At 33.6% G+C, this 23,276-nt stretch overlaps 7 protein-coding genes and 1 long non-coding RNA gene across 8 annotated transcripts; 4 read left to right on the plus strand and 4 right to left on the minus strand.

Annotated features, from left to right (window-relative positions):
* The first annotated feature begins 3,553 nt into the window (after positions 1–3,553).
* On the plus strand, positions 3,554–5,347 carry LOC106435946 (expansin-A13). Its single transcript, XM_013876887.3, has 2 exons — positions 3,554–4,111; positions 4,883–5,347. Exons 1-2 carry the CDS (start codon positions 3,636–3,638, stop codon positions 5,193–5,195), a joined length of 789 nt encoding a protein of 262 aa, XP_013732341.2. The 5' UTR covers positions 3,554–3,635; the 3' UTR covers positions 5,196–5,347.
* Positions 5,338–6,871, minus strand: LOC106435945 (protein ALTERED XYLOGLUCAN 9). The gene has a single exon (XM_013876886.3). The coding sequence runs from the start codon at positions 6,607–6,609 to the stop codon at positions 5,515–5,517; it is 1,095 nt and encodes a 364-aa protein (XP_013732340.2). The 5' UTR covers positions 6,610–6,871; the 3' UTR covers positions 5,338–5,514.
* A 2,391-nt stretch (positions 6,872–9,262) lies between these two features.
* On the plus strand, positions 9,263–12,361 carry LOC106435931 (NAC domain-containing protein 45-like). Its single transcript, XM_048758258.1, has 6 exons — positions 9,263–9,851; positions 10,455–10,735; positions 10,851–11,123; positions 11,230–11,484; positions 11,578–11,644; positions 11,734–12,361. Exons 1-6 carry the CDS (start codon positions 9,536–9,538, stop codon positions 12,135–12,137), a joined length of 1,596 nt encoding a protein of 531 aa, XP_048614215.1. The 5' UTR covers positions 9,263–9,535; the 3' UTR covers positions 12,138–12,361.
* A 206-nt stretch (positions 12,362–12,567) lies between these two features.
* LOC106435928 (glutathione S-transferase F11) lies at positions 12,568–13,699 on the minus strand. Its single transcript, XM_013876867.3, has 3 exons — positions 13,406–13,699; positions 13,266–13,314; positions 12,568–13,155 (listed from the first exon to the last, which is right to left on the minus strand). The coding sequence occupies exons 1-3, from the start codon at positions 13,550–13,552 to the stop codon at positions 12,719–12,721; spliced, it is 633 nt and encodes a 210-aa protein (XP_013732321.2). The 5' UTR covers positions 13,553–13,699; the 3' UTR covers positions 12,568–12,718.
* An 823-nt stretch (positions 13,700–14,522) lies between these two features.
* LOC106435940 lies at positions 14,523–16,285 on the minus strand. The gene is made up of 2 exons (XM_022706529.2): positions 15,251–16,285; positions 14,523–15,163 (listed from the first exon to the last, which is right to left on the minus strand). Exons 1-2 carry the CDS (start codon positions 15,400–15,402, stop codon positions 14,860–14,862), a joined length of 456 nt encoding a protein of 151 aa, XP_022562250.2. The 5' UTR covers positions 15,403–16,285; the 3' UTR covers positions 14,523–14,859.
* A 138-nt stretch (positions 16,286–16,423) lies between these two features.
* Positions 16,424–21,245, minus strand: LOC125587546. Its single transcript, XM_048758263.1, has 2 exons — positions 20,606–21,245; positions 16,424–16,472 (listed from the first exon to the last, which is right to left on the minus strand). The coding sequence occupies exon 1, from the start codon at positions 21,153–21,155 to the stop codon at positions 20,763–20,765; it is 393 nt and encodes a 130-aa protein (XP_048614220.1). The 5' UTR covers positions 21,156–21,245; the 3' UTR covers positions 16,424–16,472; positions 20,606–20,762.
* LOC111207177 lies at positions 16,479–17,924 on the plus strand. Its single transcript, XR_002659425.2, has 2 exons — positions 16,479–16,847; positions 17,695–17,924. It is a non-coding gene; the product is annotated as an uncharacterized LOC111207177 (long non-coding RNA).
* Positions 21,246–21,338: 93 nt separating the features above from the next.
* LOC106435933 (late embryogenesis abundant protein At5g17165) lies at positions 21,339–23,265 on the plus strand. The gene is made up of 2 exons (XM_048758264.1): positions 21,339–21,682; positions 22,843–23,265. Exons 1-2 carry the CDS (start codon positions 21,573–21,575, stop codon positions 23,093–23,095), a joined length of 363 nt encoding a protein of 120 aa, XP_048614221.1. The 5' UTR covers positions 21,339–21,572; the 3' UTR covers positions 23,096–23,265.
* The last annotated feature ends 11 nt before the right edge of the window (positions 23,266–23,276 follow it).

Consider the following 23,276-nt stretch of genomic DNA (forward strand, 5'->3'; position numbering starts at 1 on the left):
CATGTACCATAAAAGAGAGTTTATAATACTATAATACAAATGTAGAATGTGGTTAGAAATTTTAAAACAACAGTAAAGATTATAGGCTTGAATATATATAGCATTTATCGAAAAAATCAATATTTTCGTAGAGATTAACACATAGATTTAGAGAAAATTCAAAAAATATAACAATTTTTCTTTAATGTGTAGTTTCCTCCTGTACTAATATACGATGATGGTCAAAGAGGTTTGAAACCTTTTGTTGTTTCCATTTCTCTAGAGAATAACGATTTTATAATGGTTAGTACACTAATTTATGGAGTATATGAAGTTTTACTAAATTAATTTCAAAACAAAATTGAACCATGCTCATGTACCATGAAAGAGGTTTAGCATACATTAATATAAATGTAGAATGTGGTTAGAAAATTTAAAACAACACTAAAGATTATAGGTTTCAGTATATAAAGCATTTACCAAAAACTCAATATATTCGTAGGGTTTATTTAACACATAGATTTTGAGAAATTTTTGAAAAATATGACAATATTGTTTTAATGCATAGTTGCATCATGCACTAACATATGATGATGTTCAAAGAGGTTTGGAGCCTTTGTTGTTTATGTTTTTCAAGAAAATAGTGATTTTATAGTGGTTATTCTACCGATTTAAGGAGTATTATGAAGTTTTACTACATTAATTGATAAAAAAATTATAACGATTCTCATATACCAAGAAAGAGAGTTTAACATATATTAATACAAATGTAGACTGTGTTAAAAAATTTAAAACAAAACTAAAAAATTTAGGCTTCAAAACTTTTAAGGTAAAACTCAATATTTCGTATGAGTTTATATATAGATTTTGAAAAAATTCAAAAATATAACAATATTGTTTTAATGCATAGTGCATCCTAAACTAACAATATTGTCAGAGAGGCTTGAAACCTTTGTTGTCTATGTTTCTCTAGAAAATAACGATTTTGTAAATAATTTCACTTTTTGTATGACAAAAAAAAGTTTTGTTTATTTTAAATATTATTAGTTAAATAGTGTAATGTATAAAAACATAATATATTTTAGTTATTTCTTATATGTGTGAAAAATGGCAAAATAATATTCTTTGTAGAGGGATTAGCTATTTTATTAGTAATAAATACAAACCAATGATGAATTTATGTTTTTCATCTTCTAAAGCAAAATTTATGAAGGATAATTTTAAATCTTTATAGTAGCTATCAATTCACTCTTTTATTAATCCAAAATCCGTAATAACAAATTCAAAACTGAAAATGTGGATACGCGACATACATGTGTAACAAAGGAGAAAAGAGTGAAATACATGTGTAACAAAAGAGGTCAGCTTGCCAGCAAAAGAAAAAGAACTATAATATTATTTTAGTTGTTTGGGCAAGAGATTATATTACTTCACGTTAGCTTACCACATTAACTTGCCATCTCCTAAGGCATCACGTCGGTTTTAGTTTCCTCTCGGGCCACATTAACTTTCAGTGACCATTGTCACTCGCTGATCTTCAAGGGCACCGAAAGTTGTATGTATGAATGTTTTTTTTGGATTCAAAATGAATAAACGATTAAAATATAAGTTAATAGATTTCTTGTTTCTTGATTCTGAAGTTCGTACAAATATATACATTCAAGATATAAAAAAAAACCTATTCTTCTAAACAATAGATTTCTATGATATGTCAGATTCAATGTTATCAAAGCAATGTATTGTCTACAGGCCAAATAATGTTGATTCTACATGGGATTGGTAAGCTATTATATCTACAAGTCCATAATACCACCGCCGCCGATTCCATTGCCGGAAAATGTTTCCGAGATATCTCCAAGAATCAAGCTCAATGATGGCAGATATTTAGCGTACAAAGAATTAGGATTTACGAAGGACAAAGCCAAAAACAAAATCATAATCATCCACGGAAATGGAAATTCCAAGGACGTTGATTTATACACCACACAGCTATAAACGTTAGAATTAAATGGTTCTATACATTTAAAAATTTAATGGTTGTTTTTATATAAGATATACTTTTTACTCTTCGATAGAGCTGGTTATGGAGAAAGTGATCCTAATCCATTACGAACTCTTCGAAAACACTTCCAACGCCTTATCAAACTTTTTTAAGTTTGTGTAACTATCTTTATGTTGCTTTGTTTGGTTTGCTCTTCAAATTTCCGAACGGATTGCACATCATATGTCAGATGCTGCATTTACATTTGTAGTCGGTTAAGATTATCAATGAAAATCATGTTGTGAACAAAAATAAAATCCATTACGAACGCTTAAAACGGATACATACGATATCGAAGAACTTACTGATAAATTGTAAATCAGTCCAAAGTTCGCTGTTGTGGGGATGTCACTTGGAGCTTACCCTGTTTACGGTTGCATGCCTCAAACACATTTCACATAGGTAATATATATATGAAGAGATTGATTTATTATTGGTGAATCAATATTTATTAAAACTAACGCTTATATATTACACATTTACATAAAGACACATGTTGATAAAAAAATACTTTTAAGTGAATGCTTCTAATAATACTTCCAGGTTAAGTGGAGCTTGGTTCCGTTAATAAAATTTTGGTGGAGACGTGTGCCTCGAAACCTTTTGAATGCAGCGATGAGGAGACTGCCAGTTGGGTTTCAACTGACTCTAGGAGTCGCACACTACTGTCCATGGTTGTTATATTGGTGGATGGCTCAAAAATGGTTTCCAAATAGCCGGAATCCAAAAGATACTATGACCAAACGTGATTTAGAACTCGCGGAAATGCATACTAAACACTCATATATCATGGTATACATATATATAGATGGATTAAAATATCTTTTAAGCTGATTTCAAAGTTATGATCAACTCATTTTTGAAAGAAAAAAAGGCACTCATGAAAGCTATATTTATACAGGAGACTGCTTTACGACAAGGTGAACATGTGAGAACACAATTAACGAGAGACATCATCGTGGGTTATGGTAATTGGGAGTTTGATCCAACCGAGCTGAGCAATCCGTTCTCGGATAGTAACAAAGGGTCGGTTCATATATGGTGTGGACTCGAAGACAGACAAATTTCACGATATGTTTTACTCTATATACAGACAAATTTTAAGCTGCCATGGGTAAAGTTCCATGAAGTTCCTGATGGTGGACATTATATTATCCATGAGACACTTCGAAGCCATTATCAAAGCCGCTTGTACTGAATGAAGATTATGAAAAGAAAAGGATAAAACTGCACAATGTTGGTATGTTATGAATATATACATATATAGTAAAAATGTTAATCCTAAAGTTCATGTACTGCGATTCGAAGTGAAACAAAAATGGCTCATATATTAATAATATTTAATTAGTACATAGAAAAATAAATAAATAAAAGTTTTGTTCTGACAACAACTTGAAAGATGTAGTTGACCGATAAACTGTTAACTTCAAACATGTCCACATCTGGATGTGATTTGAGCTTAATTTTCTTTAGATTGAGGGTAATATAGTCATTTCATTAAACCGACAAACCAATAAAACGAAAATGTTTTCCACTAAAAGAGTAAAGACAACACACAAAAAGAGAACAAAACTAATCACACTTCGCACTTCCTCCTCTAACACTCTCGCCGGAGATGCAACTGTTTCTCCTCCTTCTCCTCCTCGCCGCACTATCTCCTCCGGCGACTTCCCACTACTCATCCTCAACCTCATCTCCATCTTCCTCCTCCGTCTCCGAATGGCGTCCAGCTCGAGCCACCTACTACGCCGCCACGAATCCTAGAGACTTGGTGGGCGGTGCGTGTGGATACGGAGATCTCGTCAAATCTGGATACGGTATGTCCACGGTTGGTCTGAGCGAGACTCTGTTTGAGCGTGGTCAGATCTGTGGCGCTTGTTTCGAGCTCAGATGTGTCGATGATCTCCGTTGGTGTATCCCTGGGACTTCGATCATCGTCACCGCCACGAACTTCTGCGCTCCTAATTACGGGTTTGATCCCGACGGTGGTGGTCACTGTAACCCTCCGAACAAGCATTTCGTGTTGCCGATCGAAGCGTTTGAGAAGATCGCTATTTGGAAAGCGGGGAACATGCCCGTGCAGTATCGAAGGTGCGTTTTCTCAAAAATCCCCAAACTTTTGTTCGCGTTTCTTTAGTGATGCGTTTTGCGGTTGTCGGAACGCGCAGTTCTGTCTTTTTGGCCTCTTTTATTAATTTGAATTTTTTTAAACAATTCATTCAAGCTATGATGAGATGGTTTTGATTTTGTTTTTTATGTTCGGATTTGAAATTTTAGGGGTTATAAACATTTAATAAGAATTTTAATAAAAAAAATATTCATAATTAAAAAGCATTAGCCCACCTATAAAAAAATTCAAAAAAATTTGGAGGCCAATGCTAATGCTTCATGAGTCTGTGTCCCAGCTCCGTTTATTTAGTCGACAGCTCTGTGCTTTATATGAGCTGAGTTTGCCCTACATGGTCTCCTAAATTAGAAAATTACTGTATTACCCCTGACCGATCGTTTCTACTTAACAGAGGAGACAAGTGTGTAACAAGATTCAACTATGGTATAGAAATGTGGTTTGGATTAATTGCGTATTGTTGTATTTGCTGATCATGTGTTGTGTATAGGAAGATTAGTTTATAAAGTGCAAGAGTATATTAACCATTAGTGAAAATAGAATAAGAATCAATGGTAGAATTTGACCAAAAAAGAAGAAAAAAAAGAATCAATGATAGGACTGAAACTGATTGCTTCTAGGAACCAAGCCATCACTGATTTTCCCGGTTTATGCTACTATGATTCATTGGTTTTGTGGAGTGTTTTGTGACTGTAAGAGTTTTACAGATCATATAACCATTGGTTTTGCCGAAACAGGATAAACTGTAGAAAGGAAGGGAGCATTAGGTTTACAGTAGACGGTGGCGGCATTTTCATTTCTGTTCTGATCACCAATGTTGCCGGATCCGGTGATATATCTGCTGTGAAGATCAAAGGTTCAAGAACCGGGTGGCTACCAATGGGTCGTAACTGGGGACAGAACTGGCACATCAACGCCGATCTCAAGAACCAAGCTCTCTCGTTTGAAGTAACTTCTAGTGACAAATCAACCGTGACAGCTTACAACGTCGCTCCTAGAAACTGGGATTACGGACAAACCTTCGAGGGCAAACAATACGAGACTCCGTAACACACACACCGAGATATCTCGTGATTCTTTTTGTTACTAGTGAGAATTTTTTTATGGCAAGTCTATGTATTTTGGTGATTACACAAACATCACTATTGTATCTATTCGTTGTTTACATTACTAATGAAAAGAATGCATAATATAACTTCAAAGTCGAAATCAATAACCAAGAATGTAAGTTCACTTAGATCATTTAGACCAAAAGGATCACCGTGTCGTAAAAAAAACTCCTATGAACATCCCACTTCTCTTTAAAACTCTACAAATAAAACTCCAAACATAAAAAAGAAAATAAAAAAAAAAACCTGTAATCAATCTCTCATAAAGTTTGATGAGATTCGATAAGCAACGCGTTGAGCATGACATGAACCGCAGCATCATACACCGCAGAGTCATAATGCATCCCATCGAGCGTACACTGCGGTCCACAGTTCCAAGTAAAAGACTGAACATCAAGTAGTACAAGCGGCCCGCCCATCTGACGCAAGATCTTACTCTCCCCTAACGACCTATCATACTCATGCCACACCGTATCACTCATCCTCTCCTTCTTCTCATCAGTATTCAACATCCCGTTGATCAAAACCGGCATCCCTATCCAAAACATATGCATAGACCTCCCCGAAACCGATCCTCCTCCTCCTTCTTCCCCCTTGGTCCTCACGGGGACTAACAACTCAACATGACTCCTCAGCTCCTTCAGCTGGAAACCAAAATCTGACGCGTTGTTGACGTGGAGCATATGCCATAACCCACTCCCCATGATCACAACGTCGGGATACTTGTTCTTCTTCTTATACGACACGACCAGATCATCAAGATCTTTCTCGTAAGGCGCCCATACGAAGTCAACCTTCATCCCAATCTCCTTAACCACAATACTATAATCGCTATGCCTCTTGAAAAGCTCCTCTCTAACCGAGCCCATAGATTCGGACCCCGAGCCCAACACCAGGCCCAATAACGACAACGCCACGAACCTCGCCTGGGAATCACCAGCGACAACGATCCAAGATCCGTTCAACAGCTCGGAGACATCCAACTTATCCAACTTCTGAAACTCGCAGCTCAGAACTTTCCTCGATCTCACCCAATCCCAATTCTTCTCGAAGTAATCGAGCTTCGAAGAACCGTTGTTGTTCCTAGGTCGAGGCCTAACGTCCCAGACGATCTGGTTCACCTCGTTGATGCAGGAGACGCGGTGATCGTAGACGACGACGGAGGAGACGGAGGCGACGATGTCGGAGACGGAAGGGAAGTAAGGGGTGAGGTGGACGCAGACGGCGAGGGAGATGAAGAGAGCGCCGCTGAAGAAGAGCATCTTGTGCCTGCTGAGGTGCCAGCCTGCCATAGCCATGGGGACGAAGAGGACGAAACACGCTGCTAATACTCCGAAGTGGATCGCTCCTAGCATCTGTCTTCTTCGATCGAAGGTTTCAGACACATCTAAAGATATTATTAGATCTTTAGATTAACAAACGAATTTCATAAAGATTATTTTTTCTTCTTGTAATTAAAAAAAGATAGGGAGGGGGGCTACGACGAGTTAGGTTTGGTGAAGAGATTCAATCGAAAATTGAAAATAGAATTGAAGGCAAAGATGAAAGCTTGGTGAAATTGAAAGGAACAGAACAACCGTAGGTTTCTTTCTTTCTTTCTATTTCTTTTTATTTCTTTTTTAGTTTCCATTTTTTTGTAAGATCTCGGACATTGTTCAGCTCATCTTAGCCTTGAGAGTAAAGATGACTCTAACGTGCGCACTGCGGTTGATATCACGTGATTGCTTTTATAATTTAGTAGATTTATTAAATTGCAATAGTTGGGCCTTATTTTGTAAGCGTAATAAGAGTCCTAAAGTTTAAACAAAATTGTTGAAAATAATGCTAGCCCATGTGTTTAAGTGCAGTTGTATTGTGAGCATGGCCCATATAAACTGACCAGATTATCAATATATTTTGAACAGTTTATATATGTAAAAAATCTACGACGTTAGGAATTGGGATGGATGTAACATACATGCAAACCAGGAGAATGAGACACATTCCGATTTAGAATATAGTGTTTTGTATTGGTATATGAACTTTGGATCTTGAAACTACACCATGCATGAATTGAGGCACTTACGCTGGGTGTATGTTTCTTTCTTTAGCTTACACATATACACAATTGATATCTTTCTGTAATACCTTTCACCGCTTCTCGTTCTATAAGTCTGAGAGATCTCGTATATCTCATAATATTTTCAATCCATGTTACGTTGTTTCATTTTAGATGATTTCTTAGTTTCTGTTGTGTTACGATCTATTATGTATCATTAGTATATACACCCTATCTCAATAGAAGGCTAATCAGAGAACTAGTCTTTTAACTAACCAATATAAGATAATATAGTTTTATAGAGATGTGTGTGAACGCCATGAAGAAAGAAGTAAAGAACCTAAAGATGGATTAATGTGAGGGAAATGTGTCAAGCTGGGGTATGTACACATTTTATTTGTATATATGTAGATAGGTTTAAGATACATGTATATATGACGATACATAGAAAGAGAATATGGAATTGGAATAAGGAAAGAAAAAGGTTATGACGATGATGAGAAAGGCTGAGAAGTGATTCTCCAGGGTTGGCCCATCAATAGCTTCCAAGGATTTTTTCACATGTTCACAACTGATGGACCCACATGATCATATATTTCATACATGTTTTTTGGTCTTTTTTTTGTTATATGAGTCGGGTCTCATCCGTCGAATCTAGTTAGATTATAATGGTGGATCGACCTATAAATTTGACTTCTTCTTTTTAGTTCGAGCCATGTATATGATGTATATTAGTATATACTCCATCTGGATTTAAATATAAGATGTTTAAGGTTTTACATATTAAAAAACAATAAATACATTATTTTAATTGTTATTTTTTTTATTTTATCAATAAAATTTCATCACTCATAATTTTACTTTTCAATTTATATTTAAATTTTAAAAATAAATACATTAATTATATCTCAAAACATCATACATTTGTATACAAGATAAAAAAATAAAACATCTTACATTCGTATTCGGAAAGAGTACGAAACTGATGAGCTAATTATATAGAAAATGAAACTGATATATACTTATAAATGGGAAAATGTAAAAATAAGAACTCAAATAAATTGGAACATCTATATAATTTTAAAAGAAGGTCTGAACGTAGATCGGTGGCAATGAGAAGGAAAAAAGACAGTTATTTCAGTTAGAAGTGCCGCCAAAGACCAAAGGAAAAAGAGAGATTGGAACAGTTTGATCAAAAAAAAAAACAAAGAGAGATTGGAACAGTTTTGGGGTAACCCAATATTCGATCTCCATGCAACCAATAGAATTCTTACACGTGTAAATACCTATTCCAGACCGACAACACTTGGTGAAGAATGGGATAATCGAGAAGGCAACTTGATGAAAGAAACACGGTTTTGTATTTAGGGAGACAATTTTCGATTGACTATTCCGGTTTACTACATAATCACCTCGTGGTCATGTTAATTACCTATTCGGTTGATGATATGTTCTTTGTAGCATACTTTATGCCTCATTTTACAACGTGTTGTTTAAAAACAGCAAATCCAAAAACTTCCAAAATATATTAACAGAGTTTCTCTACCACTCTTAAGAAAAATACAACAAATACACGTTATAAAAATGTTCTTATTAAATATTAATGTATATATGCGAACAAAAACCTCAGAAGTGAGAACCTCTTGTTGTGTGTATATATAAATCTATAATGATTATTGGGGAGTTCTTAGGATGAGATTCTTACCGGAATATAAGAACCCGTCTCTTAACTTTTAACTAAAAAAGTTGAGAACCGGTTCTTAAAACTCTTATTTAAGAACCGATTCTTAACTTTTTTAGTTAAAAGTTAAGAGACGGATTCTTAGAGCATGATTACTGGGGGTTCTTAAGATGAAGTTCTTAGCGGAATATAAGAACCTGTCTCTTAACTTTTAACTAAAAAAGCTAAGAACCGGTTCTTAAATAAGAGTTTTAAGAGCCGGTTCTTAACATTTTTAGTTAAAAGTTAAGAGACGGGTTCTTATATTCCGCTAAGAACCCCATTCGAGGAACTCCCCAATAATCATGCTCTTATATTCTACTAAAAACCCCACTTTAAGAACCCCACTTTAAGAACCCCCAATAATCATGCTATTAGAATTATTACATTATGTATGTGTCAGACAAAATAATAAAAAAATATTCCATACAATTTAAATATTCAAATAATTCTTAATAATATTTGTTGCTTTGGGATAGGGACCTTCCCTTTTATTCACTTTTGCTCCCCTTTTTTATTTCTTATGTCTTTTCTCCTCTATATATATAACCTCCATCTCCAAACCCTCAACGAATACAAAACATTCAGTTCTTTAATAACTTCTTCTTTGTGTCTAGTCTTGATTGTCCCTCTCTTTCTTGAAGCTGATCCAAGCAAAATAATCCCTGAGAATAACTTGTATATGGCTCCTGTCTCGTTACCTCCAGGTTTTAGATTTCATCCAACCGATGAGGAGCTGATTACCTACTATCTGAAAAGAAAAATTAACGGTCTAGAAATCGAACTTGAGGTTATCGCTGAAGTTGATCTCTACAAGTGCGAGCCATGGGACTTGCCAGGTAATATTTGTATTTTCTCTGTGCATGTATGCATGAGTATAATTTATTACATTACCACTATAAGATCTAAATCTCTTTTACAAACTAGGATATTTTAAGTTAAAGAAAAAACGTACTAGATTACACTATTATTTTTTAAATTCAACACAACTTATTTGGATTAAGTTCACAACCTTTGTAATTAAGAATCATTATTTGTCAGTCTATAACCAATAGAAGCAAGAGAGGCTGAAGAAAAGAATAAGAATATAACAATGATGAAGAAACCCTATATATACTTTATTTTCGGCCGGAGAATAGTACATGTTTGTTCTTTGCATAATTACAATATTCATTTATTCAAATTTCAGGTAAATGTTTAAAACTGAATCATAATTTTGGGTTTCAACGGAAAATAGTGCTCGTAAACATTGTTTTAAGAGAATTATTTTATTCATTTAAACTAAGCTTTTAATAAGACAAGTTATAATTGTAAACACGCCAATGATTTAACTGAGATACTCTTGAATTTTGGATTTATTATGTATTGGCAAATTCTTATTAGATATAGTCATATAAATACACGATGTATAAAATAATGATGAATAATAAATTCAATGATAGGAAAGTCCTTGCTTCCGAGCAAAGACCAAGAATGGTACTTCTTCAGCCCACGAGACCGGAAGTATCCTAACGGTTCCAGGACAAACCGAGCAACTAAAGGCGGGTACTGGAAGGCAACGGGTAAAGACCGCCGTGTTAGTTGGAGAGACCGATCCATTGGAACCAAAAAGACATTAGTTTACTACCGTGGACGCGCGCCACATGGTATTAGAACCGGTTGGGTTATGCATGAATATCGACTCGATGAAAATGAATGCGAGCCTTCTGCATACGGCATGCAGGTTTGTCGCGTCGGCTAGCTAATTGATTCGACTGATCAATCTTTTATCGTATACTGTATACGGTATACATACACTATTAGAGGATATAGTCTAATACATTTATCATTTTCTTCAGGACGCATATGCACTCTGTCGTGTGTTTAAAAAGATTGTGATTGAAGCTAAGCCAAGAGATCAGCATCGTTCTTACATCCATGCTATGTCAAATGTGAGTGGAAATTCGAGTTTTGACCCTTGTTCAGATCTAGAGATCTGTTCAACTACTCATCAAGTTCAAAACGCATTCCAACCTCAAATTGGAAACGGACGTTTTAATTCAAACGCCAGTAACGAAAACTGGTCACAATATTATGGTTCTTCTTATCCACCGTTCCCTACTCCGTATAAGGTAATATATCACACTTTTATAAATCCATCAACATATTAAAATATAATGATCAAAGATATATAACTATTTTAATGATGGAAATACCATTTTGTATATGTTCACGTAGGTTAATAATGAGATCGAATGCTCAATGTTACAACACAATATATCTCTACCACCGTTGCGTATAGAGAACTCTGCGGTCAGCAATTACGATTTCTATAATACGAGTACGACTCACAACAACGATCATGGCGTTTTGGAGGACTTTACTTTCGCTGCAAGTAACTCCAACCATTATAATAATACCGTTGGTGATCACGTGATCCATGTAGGCAACTATGATGAACCATTAATAATGTCAAATAATTATACGAACCAGGTATTTTATAAAACCAAGTTTTTAAAGATAGTCTTCTTTCACGTTATTTATATTTCAGCCTTACATAAACTTTTTTGCATGAAAACTTAAAAGGGTTATATCGAAGAGCAGAAGATCATATTGACTTTGGATGATAATGACCAAGATCTTGGATTTCATGGTGAGTATGATATAAAATTTTGTTTCGCATTCAAGATTGTTTAGGTATTTTTCTTATCTAACGATAACTACAACTCGCTTAATTTACAGGAGACAATACCAATATCAACATAGATATTGATGACTTCTTCTCGTTTGATATGTATAACGAGGAAAACGTAATTCGAGTAAAAGGTAACGAAGAAGACGTGAATATAAATGAAGCCGTAGATTCATCGGGATTTGAGGTGGTTGAAGAAGAAATTAGGGTTAACAACCAAATGCTCATCTCGACATATCAAACGACGAAGATTCTATATCACCAAGTCGTACCATCTCACACGTTGAAAGTTCAGATTAATCTCATTAACCACAATGTGGAAGAGAGAATATTGTTCATTGAAGAAGATAACGATTCTTGGGTACAAAGAGCTGAGAAGATCACGAAGATAAAACTAAATCTTGTTAGTTTAATAGCTCAGCAATATTACAAATATCTTACGATTTTTTTCTGATTTCTTACAATTACTGATTTTTATATACGCCCTGAAAAGAGTGGTTATATATACTGTACACCAACATATACATGTATACATCTCATTCTTGTTATTTTTTATTGGAATTACGTTGTAGTATAGTTATAAAATTGGAACATTCAACCAACTTAAGTGTATACATGTAAATGCCCAGCAGACGATCATACATCTAATCCAGCACTATGGATATGAGCTTACAATTTCCACAAAGTTTCTTCAGTTATTATTTTTCTTCAAAAGTTGGTCATATTAATATGCGTAGAGATCACTCAAGAAGTGTCCTCGTGGTTGTGCTCCTTTTTTCTATGATTATCAAAAATGTCCAAATTATCAAGGCGTCTTTTTAAATAACATTATGTGATAACACATGAGATTAAACTTTATTCTATGATTATCAAAAATGTCCAAATTATCAAGCCGTCTTTTTAAATAACATTATGTGATAACACATGAGATTAAACTTTATTTAGGGGAAAAGACAGAAACTGTTAAAAAAAACTTATTTGGTCCGAATACCACATCATCATCATAAACCAACAATGATACACACTAGAACTTATTTAATAAGCAGCCATTTCCATAAGTTGCTTCCAAGCCGGTCTAGCCGAAATCTCATTCCACCAACGGTTAACATTTTCCCGAGACGTAACCATGCTCCCCAAACCGGCTTCATTCATTATATACCTCATACCGGGCATATGAGTCAAATCAGCCAATGAGAACTCAGCACCAGCCAAGTACCGGTTCGTAGCTAACTGGTTCTCATATACATCCAGGACCTTATCGAGCTTGACCTTTAGCTCTTCCACCAAAGCAACGTCGAACTTGGGTGTAAAGACGATGTTTATAACTAAAGGTAGGACCACAACGTTGAAGTAGTTAGCCTCAACTTCCATCCACTCTTCCACGATGGCTCGTTGCTCCAAGGTCTTGCCCAATAGGTCCGTTCCTTGGTCCGCATACTTGGTCGCATAATACCTCGATATGGCTCGTGATTCTTGAAACCAAATATCGGATATATTCAAGTATTTATCTTTTCAGTAATTTCTGACTTAGTAAAGAAATAAATTAACATTAAGTTTAATAAATTTGGGGAGATTATCTTACCAAAAAGCTTCAGATCTTCATCTTCTATAGCTGGAACTTGACCAAACGGCTAACACAAGTATACAACATAAGAACGACATAAGAACCCTAAACTATATAATCAAACTTGTTTTCTCTGAATAATTAAAAGAATTTATTACCTGACGAAGAAGATATTCTGGTTTTTTCTGCTCAAATGTATTGAGATCGACATGGATAACTTCAAACTCGATGCCCTTTTCCAGAAAACAGAGCAATACTCTTTGTGGATTACCTGCTTTTATCTGCCCAAATAGTTTGACCACCATGTTCTGATTATACAGAAAGTCTATATGTAATTGTTGATATGATTTGTAGAACCAATATGGTTTCTATAAATACAAATATTTTAGAAGTAAGGATAAGAGTATATTTCAAACTTCAAAGACTCGATGGCTTGGGTGGTGGAAAGTAAAATAGTGGTTAGTCTTTTATCTATATGTTTTTTTTTTCAAAATTGGCTGGACCGGTGAGTAGGTGAGAAATGCAACGTGCTGTTTTCTTATAATTCTTGCTTTTTTGTTGTTTACTAAAATATGAATAAAATCTCTTATATATTAAAAAGAATCATTTGCAATGAAAAAAAGTTTGTCAACTGCCCCAAATTTACTCTAACATGAAAACCATGAAAACTCTGATGCATGAGAATATGTCAATCACTACACGATGTTTATGTTAATACATGTCACATATACAAAATAAATGATTATATGGTGGCAATATCATAATCGGGTTTAATTAATTTTAAGCTAAGTCGCTTACAAAAAACTTTTCAGACTAAAATCGGGTTCACACCTATATGAAAATATTTAGTATTAGTTTCTAAGTATCCATCTAACATGTCATTATCTTGTGATTGAAACTCTAATATCTCTATAAAACATCATCGAAAGAGAATTAAGCTTAAACATGAATTCGATGAAACATGATCCTCAAAATATTCACAACGAAAGAGTTCCATAAAACTTCATCTTCGAAAGAAACTAACTATTTCATTGATTTCATATGTTCGTTTTTTATAATGTATTTATAATTTGTATATCTTTATATACTAATAATAACATAAATTATTTTTGTTAAAATAGTATAAACTAAATTACACTGGTTTTCTATAAACTGAGAACTGATAATATAAAATATTGTCAAAAAATAAGAAAATTGATAATATATAAGCTAAATAAAAAATAGATAGAATTTTAATATAGTAACTAATTTGTATTAACAGAAAAACACAAAAACTAAACTGAAATCCGAATTACAAATTTAACATTCTTACAATGATCTCTTAGACTCCTAGTATAATAAAAAAACATTTAATCTATTTCATCCTGCACACATCGCTAGCGAGTTACCACGTGGTCTACATAATAATTTGAGAATCTCTTGTTTATCTTGTACGGTGCAAGTGTAGGCTTGAGTTAATTTAATTAACTGTAATTTACAAAACGATTAAAGGAGTTACATACTTTATAACTTTTTACATTCACACGATTAAGAAGACGGAAGCTAGGAAAACATCGTCCCAGACGAAACCCGGTTCCGGTTCAGAGAAAGGAAAAGCTAAAAACTTTCCGGTTTAGGTGCGAGTGAGCAATGCCGATATATGAGCAGCCGAGAGCGTCTGGGCTCTCAGAGGCGCTCTGTTACCGGAAAGTCGCGGCGGTCTACCGTTTCCGGAGTGGAAGGCGTCGTGCACGCCTAAGTTTTGCTCCGATGCACCTCCACATCCGGAGAGCCGTCGACAGTGAATGTTCCCCCGTCGCTGCTTCAGTTTCACGTTGAAAGGATTCTCGGGTTTTGCGAGATCCTCAACTGTCAGAGCTTCCGACAAGGACGTGAATGACTGAGATTTACCTTTGTAATGTTTTGACAACCCTCTCCTGTTGTGAAAACAAACAAGTTTGTTTTAACAAGATCTAAACTAACGAGCTGAAAAGAAAAACGAAAAGATTCTTGATTCTTCTTACCTTAAAGAAGATGAACTGCGACGGTCCGAATCGTCAGGAGAGTTAGGAAAAGAAGACGGAGAGTTAAAACCTTCATCTGCGTCCCTAACGCAGTTTCCACGTCTGCGTTCTTCACCCAACACAAGAGACTCCATCTGTTCTTGATAGTGCATATTTTTTTTCTTCTTGAAAGCCGCTTCTAATTGATCAAGACTTGAGAGCAGAAACAGTGGCTTTTTATACAAAACAATCTTTACTATTATGGTGATGATGATGAACGTGTGTATATATGTCTAGTAAGCCAGTAATTAAAATTAATTGACAATTATAAGCATACTTTATTGGTAGATTTCATGTCTAAAATATTTTTAAAACGCATATTGTTATCTAGTTGGAGAAGATACGAAGTGAATCTTCGAATTTAAAACATTATCTTGTGAGTTCACGCCCATGAACATGGGTTCTGGTTCTGTGATTACATAAATAAAGTTTTCTGGTCGGTGTAAGATATTTTGGGACTGGTTGTGCCCGAAACGTGACACGTGAAAAGAAGTGAGAATTGGACGGAGGTTGGATACATGGTACGTGGTGGGTGCATGATTGATAAGCAAACTTTATTTCAAGCATTTATGTACGACGGCCTCCTTAGCACATGAACGATTTTTTCAACCAAAAAAAGGATATAGCGAATTTATGAGCTACGCAAATCGAATCAACTAAAGTGTCAATTAACATAGGCAGTAGTACTAAAACACTCGGGGTCATGTATATAAATTACATGCGAAAATATTATGTTAGTGGTACACAAATCACTATCACTACAACCTTTACATATTTAGTCAATCATCATCTCAAATTATAAAAACATTAACACAAACATATAAGTTCGCTATACTTGTCAGTAAACGAAGAACTAGGTTATGCCTTCCCCACTCAGGCCCTAGTATGGTTTTGTTGTGTCACTAACGAGAAAAAAATTGGATATGAGTCTGGCGTCTCTATCATACTACTTAAGATTCCAGATACATCATGAACACATAAGAAGCAGTCTTAGTTTCACAATGAAATCAGAAACCAAATATCGAGCTCAACTAAAACAAACAATGTACTTACCTGATTATCAAAACTGCATCCTAAGCGCTAACTAATAGACATCAATAGCATAATAAAAAAATCAGAATGTGTGACATAGGATCAACCAATGCTAATCTCAATTAATTAAAATATTATGAGCCAATCAAAAGGACTTTATTCTATATTGCCCTATTAACTCCTATGTCTATTCTAATATGCCCCATCCTAATAACTTATTTCTTTTTTATTTACTTTTAATTACAAAACGTGGCTAACTACCCAAATACCCTTAATGAATTAACAAAACTACAACCCAACCTAAGTTAAACCCACCCAAACCATACCCAGTCGGATCTAACCCGAATCTCTCCTTAACCCTAACACGTGTTCCATTGTCATTAAGCTGTTAAAAAAAACCTTTCTCTCTGCCGAAATCAAAACCGACGAAAAAAAGAGACTGAAATCCCTCTTCTCTCTTCCTTCTCAACCTCCGCAGAAGCATTCAAAATCGACATCTTTCTTCTTCTTCTTTCCCGAAACCCAGGTTCGTTTTCGAATTTGTTTGATCGTTTTTGATGTGGATTCTTGAGAAATTAGGGGGGAACTTGTTTGTTCATGAAAAGTGTTCATGTTTGGGTTGTTTATTAGATATATCCTAAGGTTGTTTGTTAGATTGGTTTGGTAATGTCAGTTGAAAGCGCAATGATGATTCAATTTTCGATTGGGGTATCACAATTTCTTTCTACCTGGTTTGATGTTTCAAGTAAACACAGTTCACCAACCCTGTTACTTGTTGAGCTTAAATACATCAAATTAATCATTGGATGCTTTGTGGGGATTGGTCATGGGCCATTATTGACTTCGTCACGTTGAATTTCCAGTGTTGGGTTCACTTTCTAATCAGTGGTGACTATGTTTCCTTGCATTTTACCTAGAAATTAGTTATAGGCTAATGAACATGTAGCTATTTTGAGATCCAATATTGGTTCCACTAGACTGTCAAGTTTGATAATTTGGTTGAGAGGTCAATTCGTTTTCTAATAATATGCATAGCTTAATACTTTGTCAAGTTGATTTACTTGATTAAGTAATATATGTGGACATCTTGTTCTTGTTTTATGATTATTTTGCTGAGTTTTTTTCCACTCCTTCTAGTATTACGTACTCTAGTATTTGTTTTAATACTCATGGACTTTGCATAGATTCTTGTTCAGTGTTACTTACAACGAAGAGTTCATTTTGGCTGAGTAACTAAATGTCTTTGCTTTTATGGTTTGAGTTTGTATTTCTCGTGTCTGTTAGATTTGATTTACTAATAGATTTGGAAAGGATCAACTAAAAGATTTGAAAAGGATCAACTAAATATGTTTGCATAGTTTCCAATGGAATAGGAACAAAGTTGATGAAGAAGCTGAGAAAGAATCTAAAGATGCAGAGATAGAGAAAGAAGGATGGAACATAAGGAACAAAGGCTTGTAATATAATGGCCGAGTGTTAATTAAGAATTTAAATATGTAATTTAAGAATATTGTGTAGGAAATTTTGTTATGTTTGTTGCAATGCCAGTTTGGATATTGTGTATAAAATTGGTATTATATTGTTTTGAAATAGGTTTAGATAACTAGAATGTTAAATATTACTATGTGCCAAAAGAAATAAGTTGGACTACTGGATTTATTAGAGATTACTAGAACATACAAAATATTATAGAGATTTCGTTGGCAAAAACATGTCTTAACATAAAATACATGGCTTACACATGTTTAAATTTATTGAACTACTAAGCTTATTAGGTATTACTAAAACAAATAAAACCTTCAAAACGTGTAAAACATATTTAGCACATAAGCATGTAAAACATATTTAACACATGCCTGAAAGGGATAAACATTTTAGTTTTAAAAAAAATATTTTTAAAATTAATTGATGATTAAATATTATTTAAATAATATCAAATAATCCTTAAACATATTTTCATATTTGTTTTATATCGATATACCTAATTTTTTTATTTTTAGTAATTTCAGTCTTTTTACAACGAAAAAACTTGTCTAAAACATTTTCAAAACTAAAAAAAAACATGTCTGAAACGTGAAAAAAAAATATCAGATGTAAAAAACATATTTAAAACGTGACAAATTAACCATATATATTTTATGTCTAACAAATGCTTGAATATTTGCACTTAGTAGTTTTCAAGGTTGTAGTAATATTTTCTTCTTCATAGTAATATTTTTACGAAATTCAACATTTATTAGTAATACCATGTCAAAAATTCAAATTTATAAGTAATACCAATGTATTTAGACATTTTTAGGTTGTATATAACACAATGACAGGAAACAATTTCAAAAAATATGTATTTTATGTTATTCATCTCATTATGGCCTTCCCAAAAGACATTAGTATGAAAGTATAAGGATGTTTTGAATAGAAATGAGAAGTTTTATATCAGTTTAAGTAACTAAAAATATTTTATGTCTAATTTGACAAATAACACATATATGGATATATAATCACGTAATATATGAGATACACCTTCTAAAAATAAACAATAAGACGAATATTAAGGTTTTTTAGAAACATGCATAAACATAGTAATTCAAAGTATTTTAAGGTTGTTCAAGGTAGTTCAAAGTAGTACGTAGTAGTTCATATTACACATAATAGTTCAAGTAATACCTAGTAGTTCATATTACCCATAGTAGTTTATTAAAATAATACTGAAATATAAGTTTTATTAAATTTGTATTTTTGGAATATTTTTATGCAACCAAAATTTATATAACTTTTTATTTAATATTATTGAAATAAATTATATAAATATTATTGAAATAATTTATATAAATAATTTTGAAATAATTTACATAAATATTTTTGAAATTAAATTTTGATTTAAATCTGGAATATATTATTTTAAATTTGATTGCTTTTATATAAAAGAAATAAAATTTTAGTTAAATAAAATTAATTTATATAAATATTTTATTAAATTAATTGTTGATTAAAATATTATTTTAATTTTTAAGTCTTTTATATAAAAGAGATAAAAAATTATTTTAGGAAAATTAATATATATATAAATATTTACTAAACTTATTTTTGAAATTAATTTTTGAAATTAGTTTTTGATTAAAATATAATTGAAATACATATTTTATTAAATTTGTATTTTAAATTTTTTATATAACCAAAATTGATATAAATATTTGTTAATTTAATTTTGAATTAAATTGTTGATTAAAATATTATGAAATACATATTTTATTAAATTTTTATTTTTGAAATATTACTGAAATAATTTATAAATATTTATGAAATTATTTCTTGTTTAAAATATGAAATAACTTATTTTAAATTTGAATAATTTTATATAAAAGATAAAAAAAATAGTTTAGAAAATTTGTATTTTTGAAATATTATCTCAAGTTTTTCCTATCTCCTCGTCACATGTTGATTTACTCTCTTATATTGGAGCTTCATGTTTTAAATGCATTCATGCTCTTAATAAATACATTTATTAAATTTATTCTTGTTAATACTTTTTGATTAAAATATTATTGAAATATTTATTTTATTGAATATTTATTTTTTGAAATAATTTTATATAACCGAAATTTTTATAAATATTTTATAAAATTATTTTTAAAATTAATTGTTCATTGAAATATTTTTGAAATACATAATATAAAGGAAATAAGAGAAAGTGGGATTTGTGAGCTATTTTAACAATATTATGAGGAAATAATATTTTCAGAATCAGATGTAATATTATTTTATAAATTATTAATTCAGTTATAAATATAGAATATCAAAATAAATTAATACAATATTTTAAATTTGAAATCATTTATATGAACGAGATAATTGAGAAATTGGAAGCCAAAATAATTATTTTCATTTTTGTAGTAATTTAATTAATAATGATTAAAATGGGAACTCATTACAAAAAAAAAAGAATAGATAAGAAAGGGGAGGTAGAACCCAGATTATTGCAAAGAAAAAAGGAAAACAAAGAACTAATGAAGAAAAAAGAGGAAATGAGAAATTTTAATTATTGCAAAAAAAAAAAGGGCTGATCGCACGGACAAAAAACGAGGAGCGGGACCCAGATTTTAAATAAATAAACAAATATTAAAAAAACGTGGGATCCATTCGCAGATTTATTTAAATCAAAAGAAAAGATATAATGAAAGGGTAATGGTGGAAGGGAAAGAGAAGGGGGATAGTGAGAAAATAGGTGGGGTAGTTAGAATATATTTTTTGGGAGTGGGGCAAATAAGAGTACTTTCCCAATCAAAACTCAAAATCTCAATCTGTTTAAGCAAACAAGCATATAAAAGTAGCAACGATTAGGTCCTTCAATGTCCAGAAGATAAACGCACAAACAAAACACACAAGATACTACAAAATCAAAACGGCATCGCACTAAATTGGACCTGAGACGAAAGACGATGGATCAATCCTTGTTCTTGAGCCTCTCAACCCTCTGGCTAAGCTGCTCGATCTTGACCACCAGATGAGTGACCGAGAAGAGGATCCAGTAGAACACGAGCGCGGCCGCGATGAGGATCGCGTTCCTCTGGGATTTCATCATCGATTTCTGGTGGCGGAGGTGCTCGGAAGGCGTGCAGGAGTCTCCGTCGCACGAAGGCATCGTCTCGTACTTCCAGTAGATGTCCATCAGCAGGAAGAGGCAGAACGGGACGATGGATAGAAACGGTTTCAGGAGGTTGCGCGTGACGGCGACGAGCCCCTTGCGGAGTCCGTCGAGCCCCGGCATCGTCAGGAGCACGATCATGATCGCTTCGGCCGCCGCGGCGTAGCCTAGTACAACCCATTCGAGAGCCATTCGTCGCGGATCTAGATCGGTGGATCTGAATCTGTTTCTTCGTAGTTTGAATTTTCCAAAGTGAAATGACGATGTTGAGGAACGTGTCGCACGTTGTTGAAGATGTAGATGACTTTAAATGGGCCGGGCTTATATTACAGCCCATATAATCGCAAAATCTTTAACGGGCCGTTTCTTAAAAGCCTCGAATCACACACCGTCCATCCGTTAAGTAACAGCGTTAGATGAAAGCGAAACGGCAGCGTTCGGTAGGTGAGAGACGTGGATCAAGATTGGGCCTTTGTCTCCTAAAGCATATATAGCACATAATAAACGGTGTTAAATCACCAAACTCACTATTACAACAAACAAAAGAAGTAAAGAAAGAAAGAAAATCTCTCTCTTCTCTGCTAATCTCTGACGAAGAAACTGAGTTGTATGGCAACCAGATCGAAGAGCTTTCAACTGATCACCGGCCTAAGGAAGCTCGCTGTCAACCCACGCGCTTCCTCACGCGCCACCGCCACTGCCCTATTTACTACTTCTCGGTATCAAACACACAACACTCTCTCTTTCTCTGCATATTTTTTTTCTTGAAACTAAGTCAAAATATATAAATTGCTGACAATAAAATGAGAAAGAAACTACGTATCCACAACGGTGTAGCGTGTAACATAACATTTTGATTATGGTGAAACTGATAATTTTTTTTCTACGTCAGAAAACAGAATATAGTAGAGATTTGGTGTTTGATTCGGTCTGTGTATCATCATTGTCTTGTTAGTCCAAACACTTTAAATTTGAAGGTACTGTTCGAGTATCCTAGATCCAAAAAGTTCATATATCTATGTTTTTTAGGAGGTAAGGATTCAGATCAATTAAAATATTAATTTTCAGTGTCATAGATTTGCCCTTTTCTTCTTTTTCAATCATAGTTGCTTAATTAAAATGAAGTAGATAAGAAAAAACTCTGTGGTTTTGGTACAAGTGTACTAAAAAAATCTTCAAACTCTTTATTAAAGGTGAAACCTTTTTTTATTTTACAAATATTCGTACAGAAAGCACAAGTGATGTACAGTGGACGATAAATGGCATATGCCATTTGGCTTTAATGGATAATACCAAATCTAATCCGATTCAAAGGCTGACACGTGCCATTCAATGAATTGACATCTAAATAACCTTTTGTAGTTTACTCGCAGTTGTTGAAACGCTCACTTAATCACTCGACTTTAAAACTCTAACCAGCAGCTAATGGTTTTCAATTTCCATTCTAAAAATCAGAACATTTTTTTAGTTATTTGCTATAGTACATAATAAAAAAAAACCCATAGTATTTATGTGAGTAGTAGGCGTTACGTGGTTGATTATTTAATATCTTGAGATTACGATAAGAATCGGACCGACAGCTTTGTAGATATGTAAAAATGATAGCAAGCTGACCATGACATATTTGACATTACTTGATTTATATTTTATTTACAAGACTTGTTAGGTTCACCTTTCCAGAAAACAAAACTTTATATCTTTAATAAATATACAAAGACCAGAGAATTTATAAGAATTCATTTCTTGTTGTGGGTATTCTGTGGTGGCAATGTCTCACCTACCTATCAACTACCTCCCACCCATCAGGAAAATAGTTTTTATTTATTTTCCTTGAAAATTTTAATCAGGGTCATTCATATATTAAATTTTATTTTAACAGGAGCGGTCATTCCTCGGGGTATGACAAGAACGTGGAGGATGAATTGCAGGCAACTGCAGTTCCTGACGACGTCATAAAGCCAGATTCTGATAAATACTGGTCTCCTCATCCTCAAACCGGAGTCTTTGGCCCTTCGACGACTGACCAGACTGCAGCAGCGGAGGCTGCTCGCCAAGACTCGGCGGTGCTGGAAGAGACTGCTTGGTTTCGTCCCATAAGTCTCGAGGACTCGGACAAGACTCACCATGTTTAAGTCTCTCTTTCTCCTACCGTTTTATTCTGATGTTTAATGTTGTAATAAGTTTCCAAGTAGACAAACCGTATGTCAAGTAGTAGTATCCTGAAAAACCTTCCAAGGTCTGTTATGTCTGAAGGGTCCTTTTGCTTTCCCCGTCTAATATAATGTCTAAAGGTTTTATATTATAGTTCAAACC

Source organism: Brassica napus, chromosome C5 (assembly GCF_020379485.1).
Source record: "Brassica napus cultivar Da-Ae chromosome C5, Da-Ae, whole genome shotgun sequence".
NCBI lineage: Eukaryota > Viridiplantae > Streptophyta > Magnoliopsida > Brassicales > Brassicaceae > Brassica > Brassica napus.